This window comes from Pinus tabuliformis, chromosome 2_1, assembly GCF_031772625.1.
Source record: "Pinus tabuliformis cultivar Carrire ecotype Pingquan chromosome 2_1, CPIR1, whole genome shotgun sequence".
Classification (NCBI taxonomy): Eukaryota; Viridiplantae; Streptophyta; class Pinopsida; order Pinales; family Pinaceae; genus Pinus; species Pinus tabuliformis.
In genome coordinates, this window is record NC_142299.1 from 979,348,239 (window position 1) to 979,371,524 (window position 23,286).

The window sequence follows — 23,286 nt, forward strand, 5'->3', positions numbered from 1 at the left end:
GATAATCCCTTCGCTAAATTCCATTTAAATTTATAATAATAAAATAAATTTGCTAGATTAAAAAAATAAAACAATAAAATAAATTTCGTAAGATAATCCCTTCGCTAGATAATCCTCGTTTAGGAAATATAAACTAAATTTCGTAAGATAGTACCTTCGCTAGATAATCTTAGATTAGGAAATATAAAATAAATTTCGTAAATTAAGTTAACAAAAGTAGAAAAGTCAATCGAGAACATACCGACAACCTTGTTTGAAGTAGAAAAGTCAGTCGAGAAAATGCGGACAACCTTGCTTAAATAAACATAACGAGAAGCGCAAGGTGGCGACATGAGCGTCCCGGTTTATTCATTCTCCGCTCTCGAGTCTGGGCGCTGCAAGTGTCCCTTTTCCTCGCTTTAGGAAGTTCCCCATGGGCTTTCTCCCTCCGTGTTAAGGCTGTCCATTGATGGTTCTGTAACAACCATTTCATGGCAATTGTTTTAAAAGTTCGATAGAATGGGTGATAATGGGCCCAGCGTTGTGCGAAGAAAAGAAGAAATTTGAAAACTATGTGTTTGATTGAGAGATTGACAAACAGGTTGACAAATTCGCTTTCTCCCCCCCACATGATCATTCATTCTCTTTTGGCACAATCATTTAGAAATTCCCCTCTGAAATTGTCTTATTTATTTGAGTTTAAGATTCGAACCAGAGAAGTCAAAATACCCCACACAGCCTGGTTGCTGGAAGAGGGCAAATGAGCGAAACGAGCTCTTCGACTTCGGAGGGGGAAAACGGGAAAATATTGGAACGAAATAAGAAGGAAATGATTCTCCTGGAACGAGAAGCTGTTATCAAGACTATGAAGTCAAAGATCATCGCGAAATTGGCTTCTCTTACAGGTAAGTCAACTGTTTTCCTTAAACAGAAAGGGAGTTCTGTATTCAATAAGGGATAATGAATGCAACTTGCTTATCAATTAAAGAGGTCTTTATCTTATTTTCTCTAAATTTAAAAGAAGTCGTGTATGAAACTAACTTATCTTACAGACAAGTGCCTTTTTTTTTGGAAGTCTAAGAAAGTAAAGTATGATTCACCTTTTGAGGCACCACCTATTTTTCCCTAAATTTACGAAAAACACACGAGACTTTAATACTGTGCTACTGCTTTAAAAATCTACACATATCTAATCCTACAAAATAAGGTCAACGGCTTGTTTTCGATTGCCTAGGGTGATTTACCCATTAGTTAATGCTGGTTCAACTAATAGAATAGAAAATGATCTTTTAATAGCTTCATCCAGTTGCGAAGATGGAAACTTTGGGCTGATTTATGCAAAGATCAATTCATCTAATGGGGCAATGAGCATTGAAAGGAAGCAGTACTTTAGGCAAGTCATTGGGTACTATAACTATTATCTTCGTGAGATTTTTGGCTTCCCATGTTAAATTGTACCGCTCACTTTTTTTGTAGCTTCCAGTAGGGCAGACCGTACTGACTCTTATCTAAAGTTCATAGTCTCACTGTCATGGTTGTATATCGCATTGCAGAGGTTGAAAATCCTCAATATTTAGGTGTCTTGTTATGACCTAATTCCATTGTATGACATAGGCATTGTGAAGCACAATTAATGACTCAACTCCTCTTCTATAGGAAAGAGTATTAACAAGATATTGGAATGAAACATTGATGATAGTGGATACCTTGTTAAAGAGCCCATTTTCATCTTTTGGTTAAGGATCCTGTTGATGGGCTGAAATGTACTGCCAACAGCTAGGGGGTCTTTTGGTGTGAAGTCCCAATTAGACCTCACGCCATTTAAGATAGGAGCTCCATCTGCTATGTGGGCCCGACTGCTACCATGAATGTTTCCGCTCTTGGTTGTCAAATGAGAAGGTGTTAGAGTGAGGACAAGAATGAAATGCCTAGACAATGAAACAAAATCAACCCAAGATTGACAAACTACAGAAAGAGGTACAAGCAAGTCACAACAACAATAAGAAGAAGTATGCCATGAGAAGGATCAGTGAGCCAAACCCAATCAGACATACATGATCAAGAACATGCTAGAGGTTAATTGCAAATTAGTTCACAATAGATCACTGGCATGGTGAGGAATAAGTAAGCACAAATTCGAAAGCAAACATACATACAACAACTATGAACCAATCCATAACATATTACATGTATGAATGCACACATACAAATGTAGTGAAAATATTAGACGACCAATATAATCACTATGAAGAAGCATGGGAATCAGTGCCAGAAATAAAGAATGTCTTATTATTTTTGCTGCAAATACAATTACATATGCTGTAATTCATCAAAGCCCAATAGTGAAACATGGGTTGCTCATACCATTGCCCAATGCAAAACCCTAGCATCACTGCAACTCACTCTACTAGCTGCCAAAAGCTAAGTGCCTCTAGCTCTCAAGCACAAATCAACTCTCTAATGCTAGCCTAAACTCAAGTGCTAAAGTCCTCCCTCAATGAGGCATGGGGGCCCATTTATAGAGATGAGGTGACTGTTCACCTACTGTGACCCTTGACCTACCCTCATGACTCTTGAACTTCCTCACTGCTCTCTCATGCCTACTGCTTAGTACATGCTCAATTGATCTCAACATAATCATTGACACCATGATGAGAACATTTACATATTGATAGAAGACAGGATGTAAGGAGAAAAGGAAAGTTTTGAGAAACCCTAGAGTTGGTTCTCGTTGCCAACATTGCTGTGAGACTAGGTTGCACGAAACGGGGAAACGGGTACGAGTTTCCGAAATGGGAAGCGATACGAAATGTGACCTCCCCAAATTTTGGAAACGGAGAAACACAAATATATATATATATATATATATATATATATATATATATATATATATATATATATATATATATATATTAGGACATTTAAGAAATATGTGCAATCATAAAGCATATATGATACATTCTAATTTATTACGTTATGATAAAATTGTCAATTGTCAATGCATAAACTATAAGTCTCTAAATTTACATCACATTTACTCATGAATGATCACATAATGAAAATAGAAATATCCAAAATCAGCCACGAGAAATTTCTAATTTCTTGTCTCGTGCTTGATTGGGAGTCTCCTCCTACATAGTCGAACAACCTTAGTGCTCTTGATTAAATACAAGTTTCATACTCTAGTGCCCTACATGCTCTTGATTATTCGGAGTCTCCCCTGCATAGAGGGCTTGGTTCTCTTGATTAAATACAAGTTCCATACCCTAGTACATGATAAAATCCAATGGAAACATTGCAATTCCCCCCAATCCTGAAATCCTGAAAAACAAATAAGTTTGTTGGATTTTGAGTGAGATCTAAAATTCTACTTTCTCCATATGAAATCCAATGAGGGTGAAACCACTCTCAAACATCCTGAGTCATTTCATGGTAATGTTAAAAATTTAAGAATTTAACATTATTTTTCATTTTCATCCTTTTACTTTAAGAATTTAACATTACCATGAACTGCATATGCCTCAAACTTCTTGATGAATTGCATATCAACACTAGGGCAAAAGTTCATTTTTATAACTTTAGACAGGCATGTAGAAGCAACTAGAAGTCACTAGGATAACCTAAAAATAAATTAGAAAACAAATTAATTAATTTTTTTTTAGAAAAAAAACCAGTAAAAAGCTGAAACATGAGTCGTACGGCCCTGAAACGCGTTTCAAGCCGTATTGGCCACGTTTCAGTTTCGTGAAACGTGGCAGTACAGCCTGAAACGTGTTTCAGGGCCGTACCACACGCGTTTCAGCGTTTCGTACTCGTTTCTATACGGAAACCCCCCTTGCCCTACATTTCCTACAACTTAGCTGTGAAACCATGGAGACTTGCATGAGTTGTTGGAATGCCTCTCACTGTGCCTTGCTTACATCCAATCATCTCTTGTTGTTGTGTTCTTGATATTGCCAATAGGTTTTAGGAGCCTGAGTGGATCCAACTTCGATCTCGTTGAAAACTTGTAACCCTAGTCGTGTAGCTTCTGTGAAAAACCCTAGCTCCCTTCATCTAGGTTGACATTCTTGCTTTTCCTTGTTATTTGCAAGCAAACAAACTGCATCAGCCATATACATATTGGTCGTCAATGAATAATATTAGAAAGATTAAACAATTGACTTAGAATGAAACATCAATTTGGACCCCTGTGTGGTCTCTTCATGCACCACAATACTGTCACGGACTCACGGTATGTATAGCTATGCTGTCCGGGCAAGTGGCCTTTGGAGGGTCTTTCTCAATCATGTTTTATCCATAAACCTACTATCATGCAACCTCATTCTCTTGCAGTGCTAAGAGGCATGTATGTTTGTCTCTTTGGACCTGTTTCTTGGATAGCCATACTACTCCTCAGGAAGTGGATCTTCTTTCTCTATAGCCTCTTCAATATCTCCTTCATTAATTTTGTAGATAACCTGTCAGTCTTGTGTGCATCTCGTAATTTTCCTTGTTATTGTATTCGGGTACAACTCCTTTCAGGTACATCAAATTTGGTTGCAAGCCCTCTTGGACACCTCTCAAAGATCAAAACTAGGTTTCTATTCAATGGCTCTAATGTTATTAACTTACATAAAAGTTCTAACCATATTTCTGCCCACCTCACTATGTTTTCCTGAAACCCCTTGATTGGCATGAAGCTATCCAAATTATGTGTCAGAAGTATGGCTCATTTTGGTAAAGGTGAGGCCACTTCTTTGCTTCTAAGGGTTGCAGAAAGGTCAACCATGCCCTTCCCAAGTAGTAAGTGTGGAGACATGTACGTGTGTGATGCCCATATGCTAAGGCTGCATTGTGCATTGCCCCAGGAGAACCAATAAGCCATGGCACAACTTTTATAGTACTTAATGCTCTCTATTTATTTCACTTGATGCGGTGTCCAACCTCTGCACTAAGCAGGTTTACTTGGCATTATCTCTTCGATTTTATGCAACACCATTGTATGTAGACTTTGTCAAAACAATGTATCACTTCATTACATTAGCACACGACATACACCTTACTCTCCAGCACAATGCTTTCTTAAACGGTTACAAAAGTCCCGCGCCAATGGTCATCTATCTTGATTGAGGGCATGAGGGGCTTAAAAGCAGTCTTGTGGCTCGTGAAGAGGTCGCCAGAGAATGATGCGACTTAGACAAATTGTCAGGTCGCATTTTAGTTTAAGTCGCAGTTCTAGTCTTTTGCTGGGGCTGACAATTGCGATTATGCGACCACACAACGCAAACATAATCTGAGAGCAAAACAGTTCCAATTACAGTAGAGGTCGCTCACTCCGGCTACTTGCTTGAGGCTCTAGAGTGCGATCTTGCGACCTGGGTGAAATTGCGACTCACTGAAGGTTGCATAGTCGTGTCCAGAGGTGGTCACCTATGTTACCAGAAACGAGAAACGGGAAACGAAACGAGAAACGATAACGAGACGAGAAACACAATTTTGAGGTTTCGCATTCAAGAAACGAGGAGAGAGAAAAAACATTAAAATTTCTTTAAAAACTCATTTACTAAAATACCAAGTATTCCAAACCCATCCTTCTTCCTAGCAATTATATTATGTTAACAAAAATTCAACAATAAACTATTGGCTTTAGCATGCAACAAAACAAAACAAAACACCAACAACAAATTAACAATTTAATGAAAGTAACTAAATACCTAGAAATGTCATCTTCCCTTTTAAGTATATGTTGAGTGGGGATTGCTCTCTGTTGGGAACCATAGATTTGTGTATATAGGTGGACAGATGGGGAAAGATCTGTGATCAGCTTGTACAGAGGATTGCTGGTTATAATAAGAAGTAAAAATCCTGGTTATAGAATGACCATCTGATTCATTCCAGAAAATTGTTGGGGGTTAAATTATTCGTCTTCTTCCATTCAGAGACATACCTATTAGACCGTCAACGATTTTATTCAATAATTATCTAACATAATTAATAGCGCCCAACTAAGATTTTGTCATTAGATAGACATTACAGATTTGCAGGTGTCACAGATTTGCAGGTTTCACAGTTTCAATTCATGATCTATACAGAGCGAAACTAAAGATATTAAACTTTTGACATTAAAAATAAAAACCAAATCATTACTTCAATCATTGAAAAATTATTCATCCTAAATTGTTCCTCTAAGCTGCGCAACTGGAAAATGAAACTAGTTGTCTTTCTGCATGCCGTGCATTTTGCGCAATGCTTTTTTGGGACGAGAGTTAACCGGAGTTTCTAAGATGTAACCGAGGACAAACCGGTGATGACTAAACCTGGTGGCATAACACTGTTGTAAGAAAAATTGATCCATTTCAGAACGACGTTGGGAACGGCGTTTTCCGTACCGTCTCGTTTCTAATGCGTTTTTCTGCAGAAACGGTGGTCGTCGTCCCGTTTCTGGTAACATAGGTGGTCACACTTTTTGGTTGTTTCTAAGGCTCTGCAACGTGACCCTGCGATTTGAATAGAGGCTGTGGATGAGCGCTACAATTTTGGCGCCGGTCGCATCTCCGGGCTGCTTCTTTTAGGCTCCAAAATGTGATCACATGACTCAGAGAAGTCGCACCCAATGCAGGTCACATTTTAGAGTTTCGAGAGTCAGAAGCACCTACCACATGAGCTGTCATATTCCATATATGACAAAGAGATGCTGGCCATCATGCATGCATTGGCCAAATTTCGACAGTACTTGGTGGGTAACAGGGTTCGAGTGAAGACTGATTACAATAGTCTTCGTCACTTCATGGGGCAGCAGGGCCTAAATGACAGGCAACAGAGATGGGTCAGCAAAGTGCAGGCCTATGACTTCGACATAGAGTATGTGCGGGGAAAGCACAATGTGGTGGCCGATGCTCTATGGGGTGATATTCTTAGTCAGGGGCATAGTACAATAATGGCCCTTAGATGTGAGGGGTACTACATGCTCTAGTGGGCAATGTGATGTAGGCCGACAGTTCATTGCATTCTGGTTGCACTAGCCCTGTATCAACATAGTGGGGTTGACCTTGGTCTGTGCAAAGAGTTGGATTGGAGAGAAGTGCTGAGTTGGTATTCTATTGGTGGAGCAACATCTATGGCCAGAGATAGAGCACAACTAGAGTCATGGGGTATGGGTGATGATGAGTGGCCATTGTGGGTTTTGGATCCAGGAGGTTTTATTGATGGTAGATTGAGTCAACGACTTGTTCGGGATCTAGGTAGCGAGGGATCCATTCATTTTTATCTAGCATGAAGGCATGATTTGACCCAGTGGTTTGTATGGGACCCTGGTATCATTATACATATGCCTTTGCGATGGACAGATGCAGATTGCTTGAGGGAAAGCAATCTTGGGGTAGGAGGACTTGTAATGTCCCCATTTTTAGTTTCCTCTATAGTACAACCAGGATGAGTTTCTAGGGTATGTATGGCCAGGCCATAGGACCAAGGATTACATCATTAGGGGTCCCGGACGAGTTTTGAGGGGATTTTATAGGTCCGATGACATTCGCTTGGCATATTCATCACGAGGAGCAGTTTTGCACAACTTGTTTTTGGTTTTGTTGCTTTTTGATAATTCCTGTAAACGAGATTATTCTTGAGCATAACTTAATTAATTATGCTTAAGGTGGCATTTTGGGAGAAATATTTGATAGAAAGCCTTAGTGTAATAGCTCGTTGGAACTGGAATGAGAAGATCTACATGATTAGATGCTAAGAAGTGGCTAGAGAAAATATGGTGGGGATTTACCATTTTCCCAGATTAAAACTAACTTTAATTAGTCAATTAAAGAGGGAAAAGATTAATTAAGGAGAAAAGGCCAAAAGTGACTTAAATAAATTAAAAAGCCACTTAAGACAAAGTCAATGAGGAGCTTCTAGAATAATAATAAAATAATAAAATAAAATATTTCTAGAAGATTGGAGCTTTATCTATCAAGCCTTTAAAAGGAGAAGGAGATCATTTGGGGATATCTTCATTTGAGTATTTGTCTTTGGTGTAGATTGGAGAATTTAGTTCTCTGCTTTAGTAGCCCCAAGACAAAAAACCTCAAGTGATTCAGTGAGAGTGGGTGAGAACGCTTCTCTCCCCTTGGTGAATTCATCCAGAATTCACAGGTGTATTTATCAGTTTAACTTTATTCTAGAGTCCGATGCAGTATTGTTGCAGGTTTCTTGGGAGGCCATCACTTTAGCCATTTCCATATTATTGTACTAGCATCTAATATCTATTGCATATTAATAAAATAACGCTGAGTTCTTTTGCATGTTTATCTTGTCAATTCTTTAGTTGCAGATTATATTTCTAGTTATTGTTATTAATTTTATGGTTCGCACTATGTAAATTGTTTATCAAATTGACGGTGTAGAATTTTGAAGCAATATCTAGCAAATTTGTAATTTGGTATATTACAAGTGCGAACATGATGGTGCCAAATCCCAATGAACCAATGACAAGTTAGACCTGAAGAATGGAGGTGGCATAATGGGCTTGTAATGTGGCATGGAAAGTGTCAAGTATGGTGTAGGGTGTGAAAATTTCACTACTGAAATCCTATTGAACAACTGGTATTATTTCTTCTAACTGTTAATCAAATTAGCAATTTATTGCTACGACAACAACAAAATAAACACACTGCAATCTTCACAAAAACACTCGGAAAATAATAGCACTGGAAACTGAGAAATATGCTAGCACACACACATAAAAATTGACACTGTTATTTTTGGACAAAAGTCCTTGGAAAAACCCAACTTGAGAAAACCGGTGCAACAACTGAGGGTTTTTATTATTAAGTAGCAGTGAAATTATTTGAGTACAATCTGCATGCTCAAAACTGACAATCCACAGCAAGAAAATCTGGCCGAAATTATCTAAGGGAATTTCCCTTCTTCCATAGGCAACCCCAACACAGCTATGCTTCTAAAAACTCGTCCTTCTGGACCCTTTGTGTAGGTCTTTGCGCAGTGCTTGCACAGACCCTTGATGCCTAGCCTGAAATAGCCTCCGATCAAGTTGTTCTACATGTCTCTAATGCTGGAAACGATTCTTTGGCTTTCTGGATGACTTTTCTGGCCTTTGGAAGTTGAATCGATTTTTTCCCACAGCTAAATTGAATTGCCCTTTGAAGCTGCATGTGCAAGCCTCTGTGCAGCCTCACTGGGAATAACTCCACCTCTTGTTGCTACCTCTCCAGAATTGGAAAACTTCCTTCGGATCACTATCCCTGCTCCTCTCTGTCTCTGCTTCCCTTCTCTGGCTCAAACTATTCCGACAACTGCTGCTGCGCTGTGGAAAATCGAACTGCGCAAGGAAATCGGTCTCAAGTGTGTCCTCCATCTACCCATCGACTTCTTCTTATAATCTTCTATTGGACCTCCAACAGCCAAGATTAAATCTTAATTGATGGTTAAAATTATTTCCTAGTCAATCCGTGCGACTTTCTAGATAATTCACACCTTTCTCAATTAATACTGATTAATTAACCATTTTTCCTAAGTTTAGACTTAGGAAATATTTCAAAATAGGCTAATAATCTAATTGAGACACTTCTAGGTGGAATTTCCAAAAACAATTTCTGGGTTATGGAGAACTCCTGTGTTTTAGCCTCTCCACAAAGTTTCAAGACTAGAACACCTATGATGCTACAAAAGCTAACATAGGGGAGAATGAACGTGCTATCTCAATCAAGGTTTTCCAAGTAGTGCCCCTTCTAAATCCCTAAGGCCTCAAGGGAGGTCCCACTAGACTAGTGCAAAAGATTAACCCCCTTGGTAAGGTGAGAGAACAGATTTATAGTCAAGATTGGTCAATCTCCCGGACCACCCCTTTTTCCATACTAAATGCCTGAAACAAACAAGTACAAGCACCCGATTGCAAAATGATCAAAGTACCTTTTGAATAAGGTGGCATGTGGCTGATGCAAATGGCAGAGGCACATGGAATATCATCATTTAATACTAAGTGTCAGGGGCTGCTGGCTGGCTATCAAATATAAGAGAAAAATTTTCTCCTATGGAGTTACCCATTTTGGTGGGTAACGCAACCAATTGTTATCTCTTAGCATCCTAGACTCTCTCCATTGGGGCTATGTTTCTTGTGTCTTGTTGGGCACTGGTCACTTTGGTATTCTCAAATACAGTTTCAAAAAGTTATGGTCTCTTGGCACCTTGGCAGTTTTGTTTTGGTATTTGTGGAGCAGGGTCCCTCTTTCATGTGTTGGATTCAGGTATCTCTGGGCAACATTTTGATCCCCAAAATACCCTTGTCAAGGGCTAGCATCAAAGTTTTCTCCTATGTGTTGCACTCATGGATTATAGGGGAGGTCAGAAGTTTATAAGGGTTTTTCGAAGGCATAAACAGTCCATACAATGCAACAAAACCTCACCCTTTTTGGTGACTTCTAAGGTTCATGAAAATGAACAACAATGCACTTCATAAAATGCTATCATTATGAAGACTCTGGTCCAGGAAAAGCAGAAAATCAATGTCTTGGAGGCAGAATGTAATATTTTGAGGAATATGGTTGTCAAGCTTAGGAAAGATTCTCACTTTCTAGCTTCCAACCACAGGATATTCACAAATTTAGTCTAAGCAGATTTTGAGGAAGACGCAGTGCACCAAATGATGGAAGACATGGATCTTGGAAACCAGGACTCCCTTCCTTCCAACATCAGGTAGGAAGAGGCCAATAGTCATCATGTCTTTCATTAATTTCTGTGTGTGGTAAAGCAATTAGAATTTCAGGTGTTTTTTAAAAGTTGTATACCGTTAAGGAATTCTGGAATGTATTAACTGTGTACCTTTGCAAGCTCTGTTTGTGGCAAATGAGAGCTGCCTATGTTGTTTGAAAACTCAGGACAGCTGTATTTTGTACTTTTGCTGTTTATCCTTGCTGCAGATTTTATAATATAAATTTTCCTAGCTTCAGTTTTAAAAAAGGAATCCATATCCATGTGATTTGAGTTCTAGCAATGTTTAAAGGACCTTACTATTAGAATCCATATCCATGTGATTTGAGTTCTTGCAATGTTTAAAGGGCCTTACTATTCAATTTGATGGAAAAACACAACATAACAGTGCAACTAATGATCCATGTATTGAGTCATTTGTACATCTAACTTTCAAAATAAGAGGAGGCAAGGAATAATCCTCCCTCCTTCACAATCTTCCAACTCACTGGGATGTTGGTGTTACACTGAATCACTCATATTATGGCATATGCAATACTTATGCAACTAACTCTAATATTGTATGATGTCGAAATGAATGCCACCTTTACAATCATCTAACTAGACAATACTTTGGGATTCTGAATGATTTAATTTCAGCTGAGTTTTTTGACATTCTATTGCAGAGTTGGACTCTGACAAGGCAGAATTTTTGAAAATGTGCAAGCGACTTGAGTGCATTTTTCGTTCTTGGTATTTAGAACAGTTTGAAGATCTGATGGTATGACAGTTTTAAGCACTATTTGTCTTCTTTTGCATTACTGAAAGTTGTGACAGTGAAATTAAACACCGGATGCTATTGAAGCTTGTATTTTATTTTATGTTATTTTGAAAAACAACTTTCTTTTGAAATGTCATGAATGATCACATTAAAAACTTGTGGTAGCTCATCTCTGTGTAAACTCAATAAAATGGCATTTCCTTTCTTGTACTTACTGCTGGTTGATTTTAAGGGGTCTGTTTTGTTGCTGGTGCAGCATATGTATTCTCTATTTGATCCTTGTCATGGAGCTGAGAAGCTGCAGCAACAGCTGCAGCAACAGAATTTAACTCCAGATGATGTGGAAGATCTTGAACAAAACTTTTTGAAGAACTTATTTAAGGTCAGAAATCCATTAACAGATGTTCACATGAATGGTACCTTTGATATTTGTGTTAAAACACGGCTTAATGCTATTTTTGTTCATGGAATAATGCTCTGCCTTGCCTATTTAATATATATAGATCAGTGCAACTTGAATGAGAAGAGGAACAAGTATGCAATTTCATTGTCAAAACAATCTTTTCAATATGGCGAGTGTATGATAAGTATTAACCCCAAAATAGTCACTATGGTATATTTTGTTTTTAAGTGACTTACTGTTGAGAACTAATATAATTGTATGGTGATGTATTTATAATAATTGAGTGGGTGTCTGTTGATTCATAAACCTATTACGAAAATGTTATTAGGAAATCTTGCATAGTATAGGCGAGCAATTGTGTTCCCTGGTGTGTGTAGGACCTCTATGTTTATAAAAGAGCTCTCCATTTGGCATTGTTATTGGGTTTGGAAATCAACAAGAAAGACTCTGAAATTGCTCACAATGTCTAAGGGTTAGTGAGGGAAGATACTGACTTGGTTGGTAATAGCAGCCATGCTGAAATAGAGTTTGTGAACTCAAAGTGAACTCTTCAACCTGTCAATATGTTTGTTTGATGGTTCTTGGTCCTAGGAGTTGAAAAGTTTGAGAACATATGACGTCCAATTACTTTAGCCAAGACTATGTGTGTTAGAGTCAGTTAGTTTATTAGTAGTTGAATGTCTTCGAATCCATAATTTTGTTGTCATGGAACAGGTCAAACTCACAAACATTTTCACTGTCATGAGTTCGACCAACCACTGCCTGGGAAGTCATCATAAACTTGGTCATCAAAGTTTTGATCGATAATGGGATGAGGTGTTCGAGTTTTTGAGAGTCGTCATCATAATTTTTTGAGTCAAGGTTTGTGTCAAATTGAGGGTTTGTTAGAGAGTTCACCTGAACATGTGTTTACAATCAAAGGGATGATGTCTAAAGCAACATGGTCACAAATATCACAATTTTTCTCCCTCTTCTAATATCATTTATTTTCCTCAAAATTTTCCTCATTCCTTATTCCCCATTTGTCTCCTTAACCCTACCTATCCTATTCCCCCTATCCCCTTATTCTTTCAAACTATTTCCTATTCCAAAATATTCATGTTATCCCCTATTCTATTCTAGGCCTAAATCCCCTTTATCCTAAGCCTAAATTCCCTTGATATAACATTATTGCATATGATGAGTGAACCTCACCCACATACACCATACACGAACTTTGGTCATCATACCCACATCTTTTTCCCAGATCCTATCATGCTCCCAAATTCAAATATGATTGCTTTTCAGGTGGAGCGCCGATTAAACAACATGTTTAATTACATCATCAGAGATTAGGAATCATTTTCAAATCACTCCAGGAGGCCGCCACTTTCATTGTTTCTGATCGTAGGCAAATGTATTGGTTCACCGTGAAGGAGAGTTGAAGACCGGTTATGCATTGAAAGGCAGATTGCAAAGAGTTTTAAAACTTGTGCTGCGCCGTTGCTACGCAGAGCACTATGCAACTGCTGTGTAGTGTGTCCTATTGACCACTGGAGTGGCACCTGATGATTATATGAAGACTCCATGCCCAAGGATGATCCAGAGGACACTTGTACCATCAGATATCGTCAGTCAACAGAGTTTTTTAACTCTACTTCTATCTTCTCATCATCTTTCTTGTACCCAGATTCCACACCCTATAGAGAATTGTAATAAGTGATACTAGTAATGATGAGTTTTGAGTCTTTAACAAGCCTAGGATGTTGGGACTCGATTAGCAAATGAGTACACCTTGGAGTGTTTTTTTTGTTTAGTTAATTATCCCTTATTTTCAGAGGCGGATAATTTTTTGGGTTTTTTCACTTACGTTTTACCCCAAAGCTGGGGTGACGGTTTGAAGGTTGAGCCCCTGACACATCTTAGTGTCTAGAATCGATGTATATTACCATACTAGATCACACAAAAAATTTCGTGGAATTTGGTTAGGTCTAGGTAGTCATTTTTTAATTTTTTAGATTTCCCGCGGGTCAAAAATTGCAAATAAAATTGTATTTAAATTGTAATAAGTGTAGTTTAGAGAAGTTGTATGGGGTATGAGTAATCAAAATTACACTTCTCACTCTCAACTTTCTACTATGACATACTTTGAGGGGTTAATAATGTGTTTTGGACTCTCAAAACCCACCTTTCCTAAGTTTAGTGGGAAATCTGGCAATTAATTAAGCCAGAAATTAAATAAATGAAGAAAAATAAATATCCACACATGCTAAATGTTGTGGAAATGAAGTGGAAAATTATGGGGGAGTTAAAGTGAAGTCCCAAGGTGATGTGGACTTCTAAAATCAAGGAAAGGGCATGTGCTCAAATAAAATCGAATTTCTGGCATTAAATCAAAACGCTGTTTGGAAATTCGAGTTTGTGAAGTTAATGCACATTTGGGAGGATTTGGGAGAATATTTGGTGGAGATTTTTGTGGGAAATTGTCCCCACATGGGTTACCACCCATATACACTTGCCATTCCACCATAAAATTCGAATTTGGCACATAAGGGAAGAAGAAAATGATGTGCACTTGCCAGAATTCAATTTTTACACTTGCCATTGGAGCTCCATTCAACAAATTCGAATTTCGCTTTGGGATTGTCACCTCATGCCACTTGTTTAATCATTTCTACATTGGGATTGGCTCCAATGCCATTTGTCATTGTCATCTTCATTGGGATTTGCTCCCAACTCTCTATATAATAGAGCCATGGGCTCTCACATTGTATAAGATTTATACTAGCTATTGTGCTTGCGGAAGCGCTGCTGCCTTGTACACTTTCAGAAATATCAATAAAGACTTTGGGGTTTCATTCATGAGATGTTTCTCCTTTTCGAGTGTGATGAATTGTTGAGCATTGATATAATTCCTTTTGCTCATGCTTTGATCTAATTTGCTTCCATATGCTCTTGTAGATTTGTTAATGTAGAGCTATCTTGTATTGACATTTGATTTAGAAGTATGCTCTAGGTATAGAATGCTCTAGTTGGTTTTAAATAAATCTCTAGAGTTTCTTATCATTGTTTATTGCTAAATCTATATGGAACTAATTCTTGATTGAAGTTTTGTAGAGTGAACATCTTATTGGGATTACAGAATCAAGCATGAGGGGAAGTCTTTGGAAAGACCAACCCACCCTTGATACATTCTTAAAAGAGCTCTCATTTGTTCTTTGAACCTTCATAGTCTTATCTTACAAAGTGGTTTTGCAGGGATTTCTGCACATAGCTTGTACACAAGCTGAGAAATTCTAAATTTAAATCTCTTTAAAAATAAACATTGTACTTCATTTCTTTTATTTGCTATCTAAGAGCTTGAAGATGGCTAAGCAAAGATGAGAGTTTACTCTCACTCTTTAGCTTATTCTTTTGTAAATTATAATTGTACATATACATTTTATCTTGCTGATTTTTCCATTAATACTTAACTTATTTTGCAGCCATTGTTTGGATTGTTTGCTAATTCTTGTGTGGCAGATTTTGAAGAGCAACTTCTCACAACATCTAACAAGTGTTTGAAAGACCTTTGGCAAGTGTTGGGGGTTCAATTTCCAAGGATGTCGTGAGTCCTTTTGAGGCTTATTTTGGCCAAGTCGAGTTCACTAGAGGGCTGCCCATTTTCCTTTCTAAGTCGTGGGCATTTGGAGGAAACTCACACCTTGTTTCCCTTGCATAAGTTTTGTGAGATCTTGTCACTACTTTCTCAAGAAAACAGGTCTAGTGTCTAAGTTTCAAGCAATTATTGTGAGGACTCTCCTTGAAGTATAGTTGAGAACTTTGAAGGGTTCTCTTTTGATTGTAATGTTAATAAAAGACCTAACTTGCTTGTGGGAGCTTGGAATTTCTCCCATGGTATCCTATCTCCCCATTTAGAGGGAGACTTCTCTTGGGTGGATTGACATTTGCATGGTTTAAGCTTTTTCATACTTCATTCACTTACATGCATGCTTTAATTGGGAATTAACACAACCTCACTATCACATTTCATTAAGTTAAAGTTTGTTACAATTTCATTTGAGCTTTGCATTTTCTTTCTCATTGTTGCTTGGAGCTACAAGCTTACACTTTACTTTGGGCAATTCATCATTTACATGCAAGCATTTTATATTTTTAACAAACTTTGATTCGTTTCCATTTACCTTGGTAAATTGTTTCATGAACACTTGAATACATGCTTCAATTTTATGCTACATTGTTATCTTTAATATTGGAGCAATTTATTGTCATTGTCTATTTGAAACAAATTTTACTTTCAAGCAAATTACTTGTATCATTTCAATTCATTGATGAAACACATGCAACATTGTAAGCTAATTTTATTCCTCCAATTGAAGTTATAATTTCAACTTATGTTGAAGACTATTTCATTTGCAAGCATTGCAAATCAATCTCTTTGAAGCATTTGCATGTATCATTATTTTAATTTGGGGAATTAAAACAATTTGCATTTCATCTAGGCATTTTAGTGTAGGAAGGCCCCAAGCTTCATTAAAATTTTACTTCCAACATAAGTTGGTTGAAGTAGACATCTTAGGGATTCTCTACTTCTCTATTGACTCCTCACTGTGAGATCCATATCATTTGGGCGAGGGTGAAGTCTGAGGATTGAAGAGTTAAATTGTAATCTTGTTGTAGAGCTAATTAATAAAATTAACCTAGAGCACTTTCCATTACATTTACTTTACTTGTCTCTTGATGGTTTGAGTTTTCATATGCAGAGTCTATTCCAAAAGCAAGTATTGGAATCATTTCAAACAAGTGTTTTCTTTTCATGTTTCAAGTCTAATTGCATATTGATGTCTTGGTTTAGCACTTCCTTTCTTTTACTTTTTTAAGTTAATTACTAATTTTTGGGTTTTGGCAAGATTTGTTTCACATTTTTTGATTTATAAAGTTGATTATCTCAAAAGCATTTTGTATCTTACATATCTTGTGCTAACAATTCTTATTTACATTTCAGGGTTACTTTGTTTTCTCTTTTGAGGGCATTGCCTTTACTTTGAGCAAATTTATCTTTAAATTGTTGAGCAAATTCCTTATAAGACACTGGTTTTATGGTTTTTAATCATATTAGATTGACATTGTTATTTCAAGTTGCTCACTTCATATTTGCCCATAAATCCTTAAAAGTAATTCATTTTCACTATAACACTCTCCTAGAAACTCACATCTTTTAACTTAACTTTTCATTAGGGACCACCCCCCTTAGCTAACCTAGGAGATAGCTCAAACGGAGAGAGTCGGGATTAGTGTGGCAACCCCTTCTTTGAGTTCCCTTCCACCAACCACACCTTGTGGGGTTGAAGGATTTTCTCACTGACTTGTAGGTAGGTGTAGGCGGCAGTGTCAACATGTCCTTGAAGCTACCATCGCTAACACAGATCGATTTTCAGTTTGTGGGAGGTAGGAGTCAGTTGCTCAGCCTATAAATTTTATGTTTAACACTCCGATTAAAGACAATAATGCTCTTATTGCATTCTCTTTTGAAAATTTACTGCGCATACCTTGCCAGCCACGCATACACTCAGAGTTTAAAGCTTGGGATTGTGTCTTATAAATGAGAATTGTGCCCATTATGCAACGCTGAGTGGCTAAGGTAAATTATAGGGTGAAATTGAATGTTTTCCCGCTTACCTTGAATATTATAAACCTGCTTTGTCATCACTGTGAAGTACTGCTGTCTAGTGGAGTCTGTGCTGTCATAGTTGTCAAGTCTCTCACTCTCTGTCCTATACACGTAGCCTGCCATAAAGTTTAAGTTGAATTTGCCAGGTGTTAGGTTTAATGGCTCCTACTACTAGCAGAAAGGGAGGATATGTTGTACACATTGAGCCCAACACTCTAAACCTAATAAACTCCTCCCCAGCCATTAGAGTTGCCTCGAGAATGCTGGTTGCATTCCATTCTGTCAGAAAGTTCCAAAAGTGGGTCATAACACAAGATTGGCTAGCTTGTTCGCCCTGAACTTCCATGATAACAGATTCAAGTTGGGGAATGTGGAAATCATTGTCACAGAAAAACTCATTGCAGATGCCACAAGCCTCCCTACAACAGGTGAAAAATGGTTCAAAGGTGATGAGCTTGATATTTCAGCTTTTAAACAGTTTGTCAAGCCTGAGTTCAATGATAAGTTTGCTACAACTTTCCCCACCATGTACCTTCAGGACCATTACAGTGAGCTTTTGAAAGTTATCTAGAGGTATTTCACATGTGAGGGTAGATTCAACTGGGTGTACCAGTATCATTTGAGGCTTCTATGGCACTTCACAGACAAAAAACCCATGAACCTACCTTTCTTCTTATTCAAAAGTCTGGAAAGGATGGCAACAAAAGTTCAGCTTCAGAAGGATAACCATATGTCCAGTCTTTTCCATTTCTCCCTCATTAAAATTTTGGTCAAGTTTGCAGTTGATAAGAAGAAGATTTATTGGTCAGACTTTCTATCTAGCATTGGTTTACTACCACAAACAAAATCTTCATCAGTCAAAATTTGTGAGGAGGAACAAGAAGTGCATGAAACAGATGAGAAGAAGGTCATCCACACAGTGAAAGAGACAAAGTCGGTTGAAGAAAAGGATAAAAAATGTTGGAATTTTTAAGTCTGACATGTTAGAAACCCTTCATGCACTTTACTGATTTATTCCTACCTACTTTTTCTGTTTAATTAACAAGTTATTTACCATGTAAACGCTGAAATAAATACAAGTACATGCTTAACACATTACAGATCATCATCTGAAGGAAATAGAAACAAGCACACAAGTGACATCGTTATTTTTGGACTAATGTCCTCGGAAAAACCCAATGCGGGAAAACCGATGCAGCTATCTGAGGGTTTGATTTATTAAGCAGTTTCAGAATACAATCTGGGTGCCAAATCCGGCTCACCTAATAGACAAAAATCTCGGCAGTAGCACCTCTCTACTCGGAAGCAGATATTACGGCTGAAACCCCGGATAAACACTCCTGCAGCTCCACAACTCCAATTTGCCCCACGAAACACCAGCGTCAGCCTCTAGGGACTGCGCCAGCCTTTCTTTGGCCCAACGTTAGGTGACTTGGCCTGCGTCAGCCCTCTGGCCCTCTGCATCACCCACGCTGGCCCTCTGAGGCACTGTGCAACTCCTGGCTGCCTCTGCGTGAGCCCTGGCTGGCTTTGTGTGAACCCTTAGCTACTTCTGTGTCCCTCTCTCCAGCTACTGCGCTGATCCTCCCGGTGCTATCTCTGCCTCTCTGCTTCTGTATTCACTGCCCCTCAGCTGCAACTCTGATCACTCTCTCAACTTTCTCAGCGAACCCAGCCCCATAAAGTCGAAATTTTGATCTCTTGGTTTGTTCTCCAAGTGACCCTCAAGCCTCCTCTTATACTATTCTCATTGACAAATCAACAACCGAGATTAAGTCCCTAATCAACAGCTAAGATTAGATCTGGCTTGATCCATGACTTTTGGACCATTCTAACACAGTTTTATATTAATTCACATTAATATTTTAATTTCCCTAAGTTTAGACTTAGGGAATCCATTAAAAATATTAATTATTTTAATATCTCCCAAACTATTTAGAATCTGCCCAAACCCTTTCTGGGTATTGGAGATCTCATGTGTTTTAGCCTCTCCACCAATTTTCGTGGCTAGAACACATTTGATGCTACCCCAAATCAACAAAAAACCTTACAAGAAGTACATAGAAAAACTTGGTAAGCAGGGTAAGAAGCAGATTCAAAAGGCAAAGAGAAAACTCAAGAAACAAAGGTTCAGGGGGCATAACCTCAGACCACCAAGTTTCAAGTTAAAGTAGAAGAGATAGTCAAGAACGAAGAGTTCGTGATGAGGCCTAGGACTAGGTCAAGGGCCAAGAAGAGTGTGGAGGGAGTAGTCCCTCAGGGAGTTATTGAAATTTTTGAGGATAAGCAAGAAGAAAAACAAGAGGACAGTAAAGAAGAAGAAGTGAAGCAGGATGAATCAATCTAGTTTGAACAAGAAGAAGATCCAATGCAATATGAGCAAGATACCATACAATATGAGGAAGAAGACCCTAAGATGATCAAGATGAAAGAAGCTCTTTCCAAATATCAAATGAAGATAGCATCCTTGAAGAAGAAAAACAAAGACTTGAAACAAACAACTCAACTAGCAGTTGAGAGTGCAGAGACACCTCCCAAACCTATTGCTAAGGACAAAGGTAAACATGTTTCATTTGTTGAATAGGCCAAAGAACTTGGAGGGGAGTCTAGTGGGCCTACAACTAGATCAACCAAGTCAAAACTAAGTTATGTGCAACAAATGAAAAAGGTGGCTCAAGCACCTGGTAAGCCACATTTTGACTAGTGGAAAGAGTATCAGAGATGTCTAGAAGAGCTCGAGGAGAGTCAGGAGCAGGTTAAGAGGTTTAGGCAAGAGAATCAAAATTACAAGAAATCTGTGCAACATCTACTAGAGAATTGTGACAAGGAAGTACGTGAGGCATCCAAAGCCCTTGACAAAGGTAAACATTTTGTTAAATGGTCAATTCTTGTAAGAAGACAATGCAAAAACCTCTATGTCAAGAACCTAGTATTGAATGCAAAGCTGAGGAGTATGAAGAAGAGTTTAGACAAGGCATGGGGACTAGTTAAGAAGTGTAAAGAGGTAGCCAAAGCACCTTCACCTAGAAGAGTGCCAAAGCTGAGATTTAAAGCTCTGTCTAAAACAAAGCTCACTCTGCCAGTGCCCATTGAGCACAAAGATCCCACACCTCAAGCTTCAAAGACCCAAGCTTCCACTGGCAAAACCTCCAGCAGAAGGAAGAGGAGGTAACAGGGCATTGCTTGAAGTTTTGAAATTTTAGCTTTTGTCTCAAAATATTTACATTGCACAGCAGGGGTACTTTTTCTTTTGGGTTCAAGATGCAGATGCTGTTTTGATCAGTGCGTTCAAATGATTCTGATGTTTGGAGCGACCTATAGTAGTATGGTTGTGTTTTGTTAAGACTGGAGGGCATAAGAGGCAGTTTTGGAAAATGTGCTATGCAGTTGCTACGCAGCTACTGCGCAGGCCCTGCCTACAGACTTGCACAAGCATTGGGAAGAAGCCAATTGTCAGAGTTTAAAGGTGTGAACATGGAGTAGAGGTGGCAACCAACTTAGACCATCAATTGTGAGCCACGTGCCATCTTTGGAAGCAAAAAGTGCCATCATAGTTGCTGCCCAGCTACTATGGAGCCATTGCACAGTCAGCTGTCAACTTTTCTTCTTTTTGCTGTTTCATTTCATGAAGATATTCTTCAAAGATAGGATTGCTTTCACAAAGTTTTAGTTTTTTGTATTAAGATAAAGCCAAGGATGCTTTTATGTTTTTTTGTTTTTGTTTTTAGAGGAAAATGACTCAAACAACTGAAGCTTTCCTCTTTTTGGTTTTAGATCGATCCGCTGTTTGGATCAGTGATGCAGTGTATCTAGACACTTATTATGTTTTGTCTATGGCCTATTTAAACTGAACAATACAAATAGAATAGGTTGTTGATGGTTTCAACATTGTTCTGAGCTATTGTAGACACATGCTGTGATCTTTATTAATGAATATGCTTGATGTTGAAGTTATTCAAGTTAGCATTACAAAGATTATTGGTGTATGATGCTTCAAAATTGTCATTCTTTAGTTTATTCGTCATCTTTTTCATGTTTTCTTCCTAATCTGCTTTAAAGGTGTAATGGAACAACTTCATTAGAATTCATTTTGTATGCTCTTATTTAGCTGTATCAAATATTTCAGTTGCAAATGAAATGTTTATGCCTTTGAATGTCTGTTTCTTCCTCTTGATATTCATTCATTGAAATTGCAGTAACAAAGATTTCATTTGTTCTGCTATTGTAGATGAGTGTTTTGATTTTCACGTTCCACTATACTACAAACTGTTTTCCTATTTTAGAGTGTGTACTAGTCAAGCCTTTGTATATGAAATTGGTTGGGAAATGCATAGGCATGATGAACCAGGGAGGTCATGATCACATGCATTAGTTTTTCCAGAATCCTTCACCAATCCCCAATCAAAAAATCAAACACTTTTCAGATTTGGTCTCTGATAGAATTTGTTCTTCAAAGTTTCTTATCTCTGAGTTTTCCGAGTGAGGGAGCCCCCTCTGGTTGGAGAAGACCAGTCTATCAACCAAAAGAGGTTTGTGGTTACCTCTGTGACCCTTTTCCTTTAGCCTAAAAGGAATCATGGAGTACTAACATAGCGGCACTGTTGCGGGGGATGAAAAGGTCTAATTTTTCCCGGGGAGTTGTTTTATTTTTAGAGTTACACCGTAGGCTGAAATTTTCATAGTTGTTTTGATTATTAGTGAATTAGATGCATGCAAATTTATATGAGAAGATCTGGCTTCTAGGAGGTATACCAGGTAGAATCCTGATCCAAATCCCCCTGTGGTTGTTTGTGATCCTGAAACACTGCTTAGGAAGGAGAGGATTGTGGTGGAAAGTCAAGCAAGTAATATCCCTCTTAGAAGATTTGTCTCTTTACCAGAAATTGCTTCTGAATTTCCTCCGTCCAAAACCAAATCCTGCTCTTGTATTCCCGAAATTCTAGTGGATTCGTCTGTTGTTAGTCCTTATACCCCACTTCCGGAAAAGGAGTTTAGTCGAAATATTCTTCAGCAGTTTAGTAAACTGAAAAGTTTGGTTAATAAAGTTCAGGAAACTGCTGAAAAGACAATCTTGTCTCAAAAAACAGTCCCTTCACAAGTCAGTTCAAGTTCTGGTTCTGTTTTTACATCATTCTGGGGTCCTCCATTATCTGTTTCAACATCTACCCATCAAGTTTTTTCATCATCTGTTATTTTTGTCACACCGTCTGCTAGCCACCCAACTACTCAGGTAGTAGTTATGGCAACGAGATATGCCCCTCTGGTTTTGCCTGCTCAGCTTCATGATTTGCCTCTTAATTACGGTCAAAGGCTTCCCCAATATGATGGTACATGAGAAGTTACTGCTAAGAAACATGTTGATAAGGTCAGTGATTTTGTAGATTTGGAGGAAGTGGACCATGATGATGTTAAAGTCAGATTGTTTGCTCAAAGCTTTTCTGGTGATGTCAAGAAGTGGTTCAGGAGTTCTCGCCCGGGAGCCTTTGCCAATTATCAAGAGTTGGAAGATGCTTTTCTTGCAAGGTGGGGTGAGAAGAAGAATCCCTTGGAAATTCTGGCTGAGCATAATAATCTAAAAAGGTAGCTTGGAGAAATTGTCCAAGACTTTTCTGTAAGGTTGAATAAAGTGTACAGTTCTATTCTGGCAGAGATAAAGCCTCCTCTCGGGTTGGCTTTACTTCATTATCTCGATGCCTTCGACCCTAATATGGCCTGTCGACTTAGGGAGAGAAATCTGGCAACACTGGAAGACACGCAAAACAATGCAGTTAGTGTGGAGGCTAACCTGTTGGCAAA

At 38.3% G+C, this 23,286-nt stretch overlaps 1 protein-coding gene across 6 annotated transcripts in view; it reads left to right on the plus strand.

The window, feature by feature from the left end:
* Positions 1-307: 307 nt before the first annotated feature.
* LOC149203912 (uncharacterized) overlaps positions 308-23,286 on the plus strand; it is a 387,797-nt gene continuing 364,818 nt past the window's right edge. For 2 of the 6 annotated variants that reach the window (XR_016253984.1, XM_089403610.1), the window contains exons 1-3: positions 308-884; positions 11,343-11,437; positions 11,694-11,819. Coding sequence is in view for 4 of the 6 variants with exons in the window: in XM_089403610.1 (XP_089259736.1) it covers positions 740-884; positions 11,343-11,437; positions 11,694-11,819 (366 nt within the window). In the remaining 2 variants the exon portion in view is untranslated. The remainder of the gene's footprint in view (positions 885-11,342; positions 11,438-11,693; positions 11,820-23,286) is intronic. The other 4 variants (XM_089403609.1, XR_016253983.1, XM_089403611.1 and 1 more) reach the window with 4 other exon arrangements.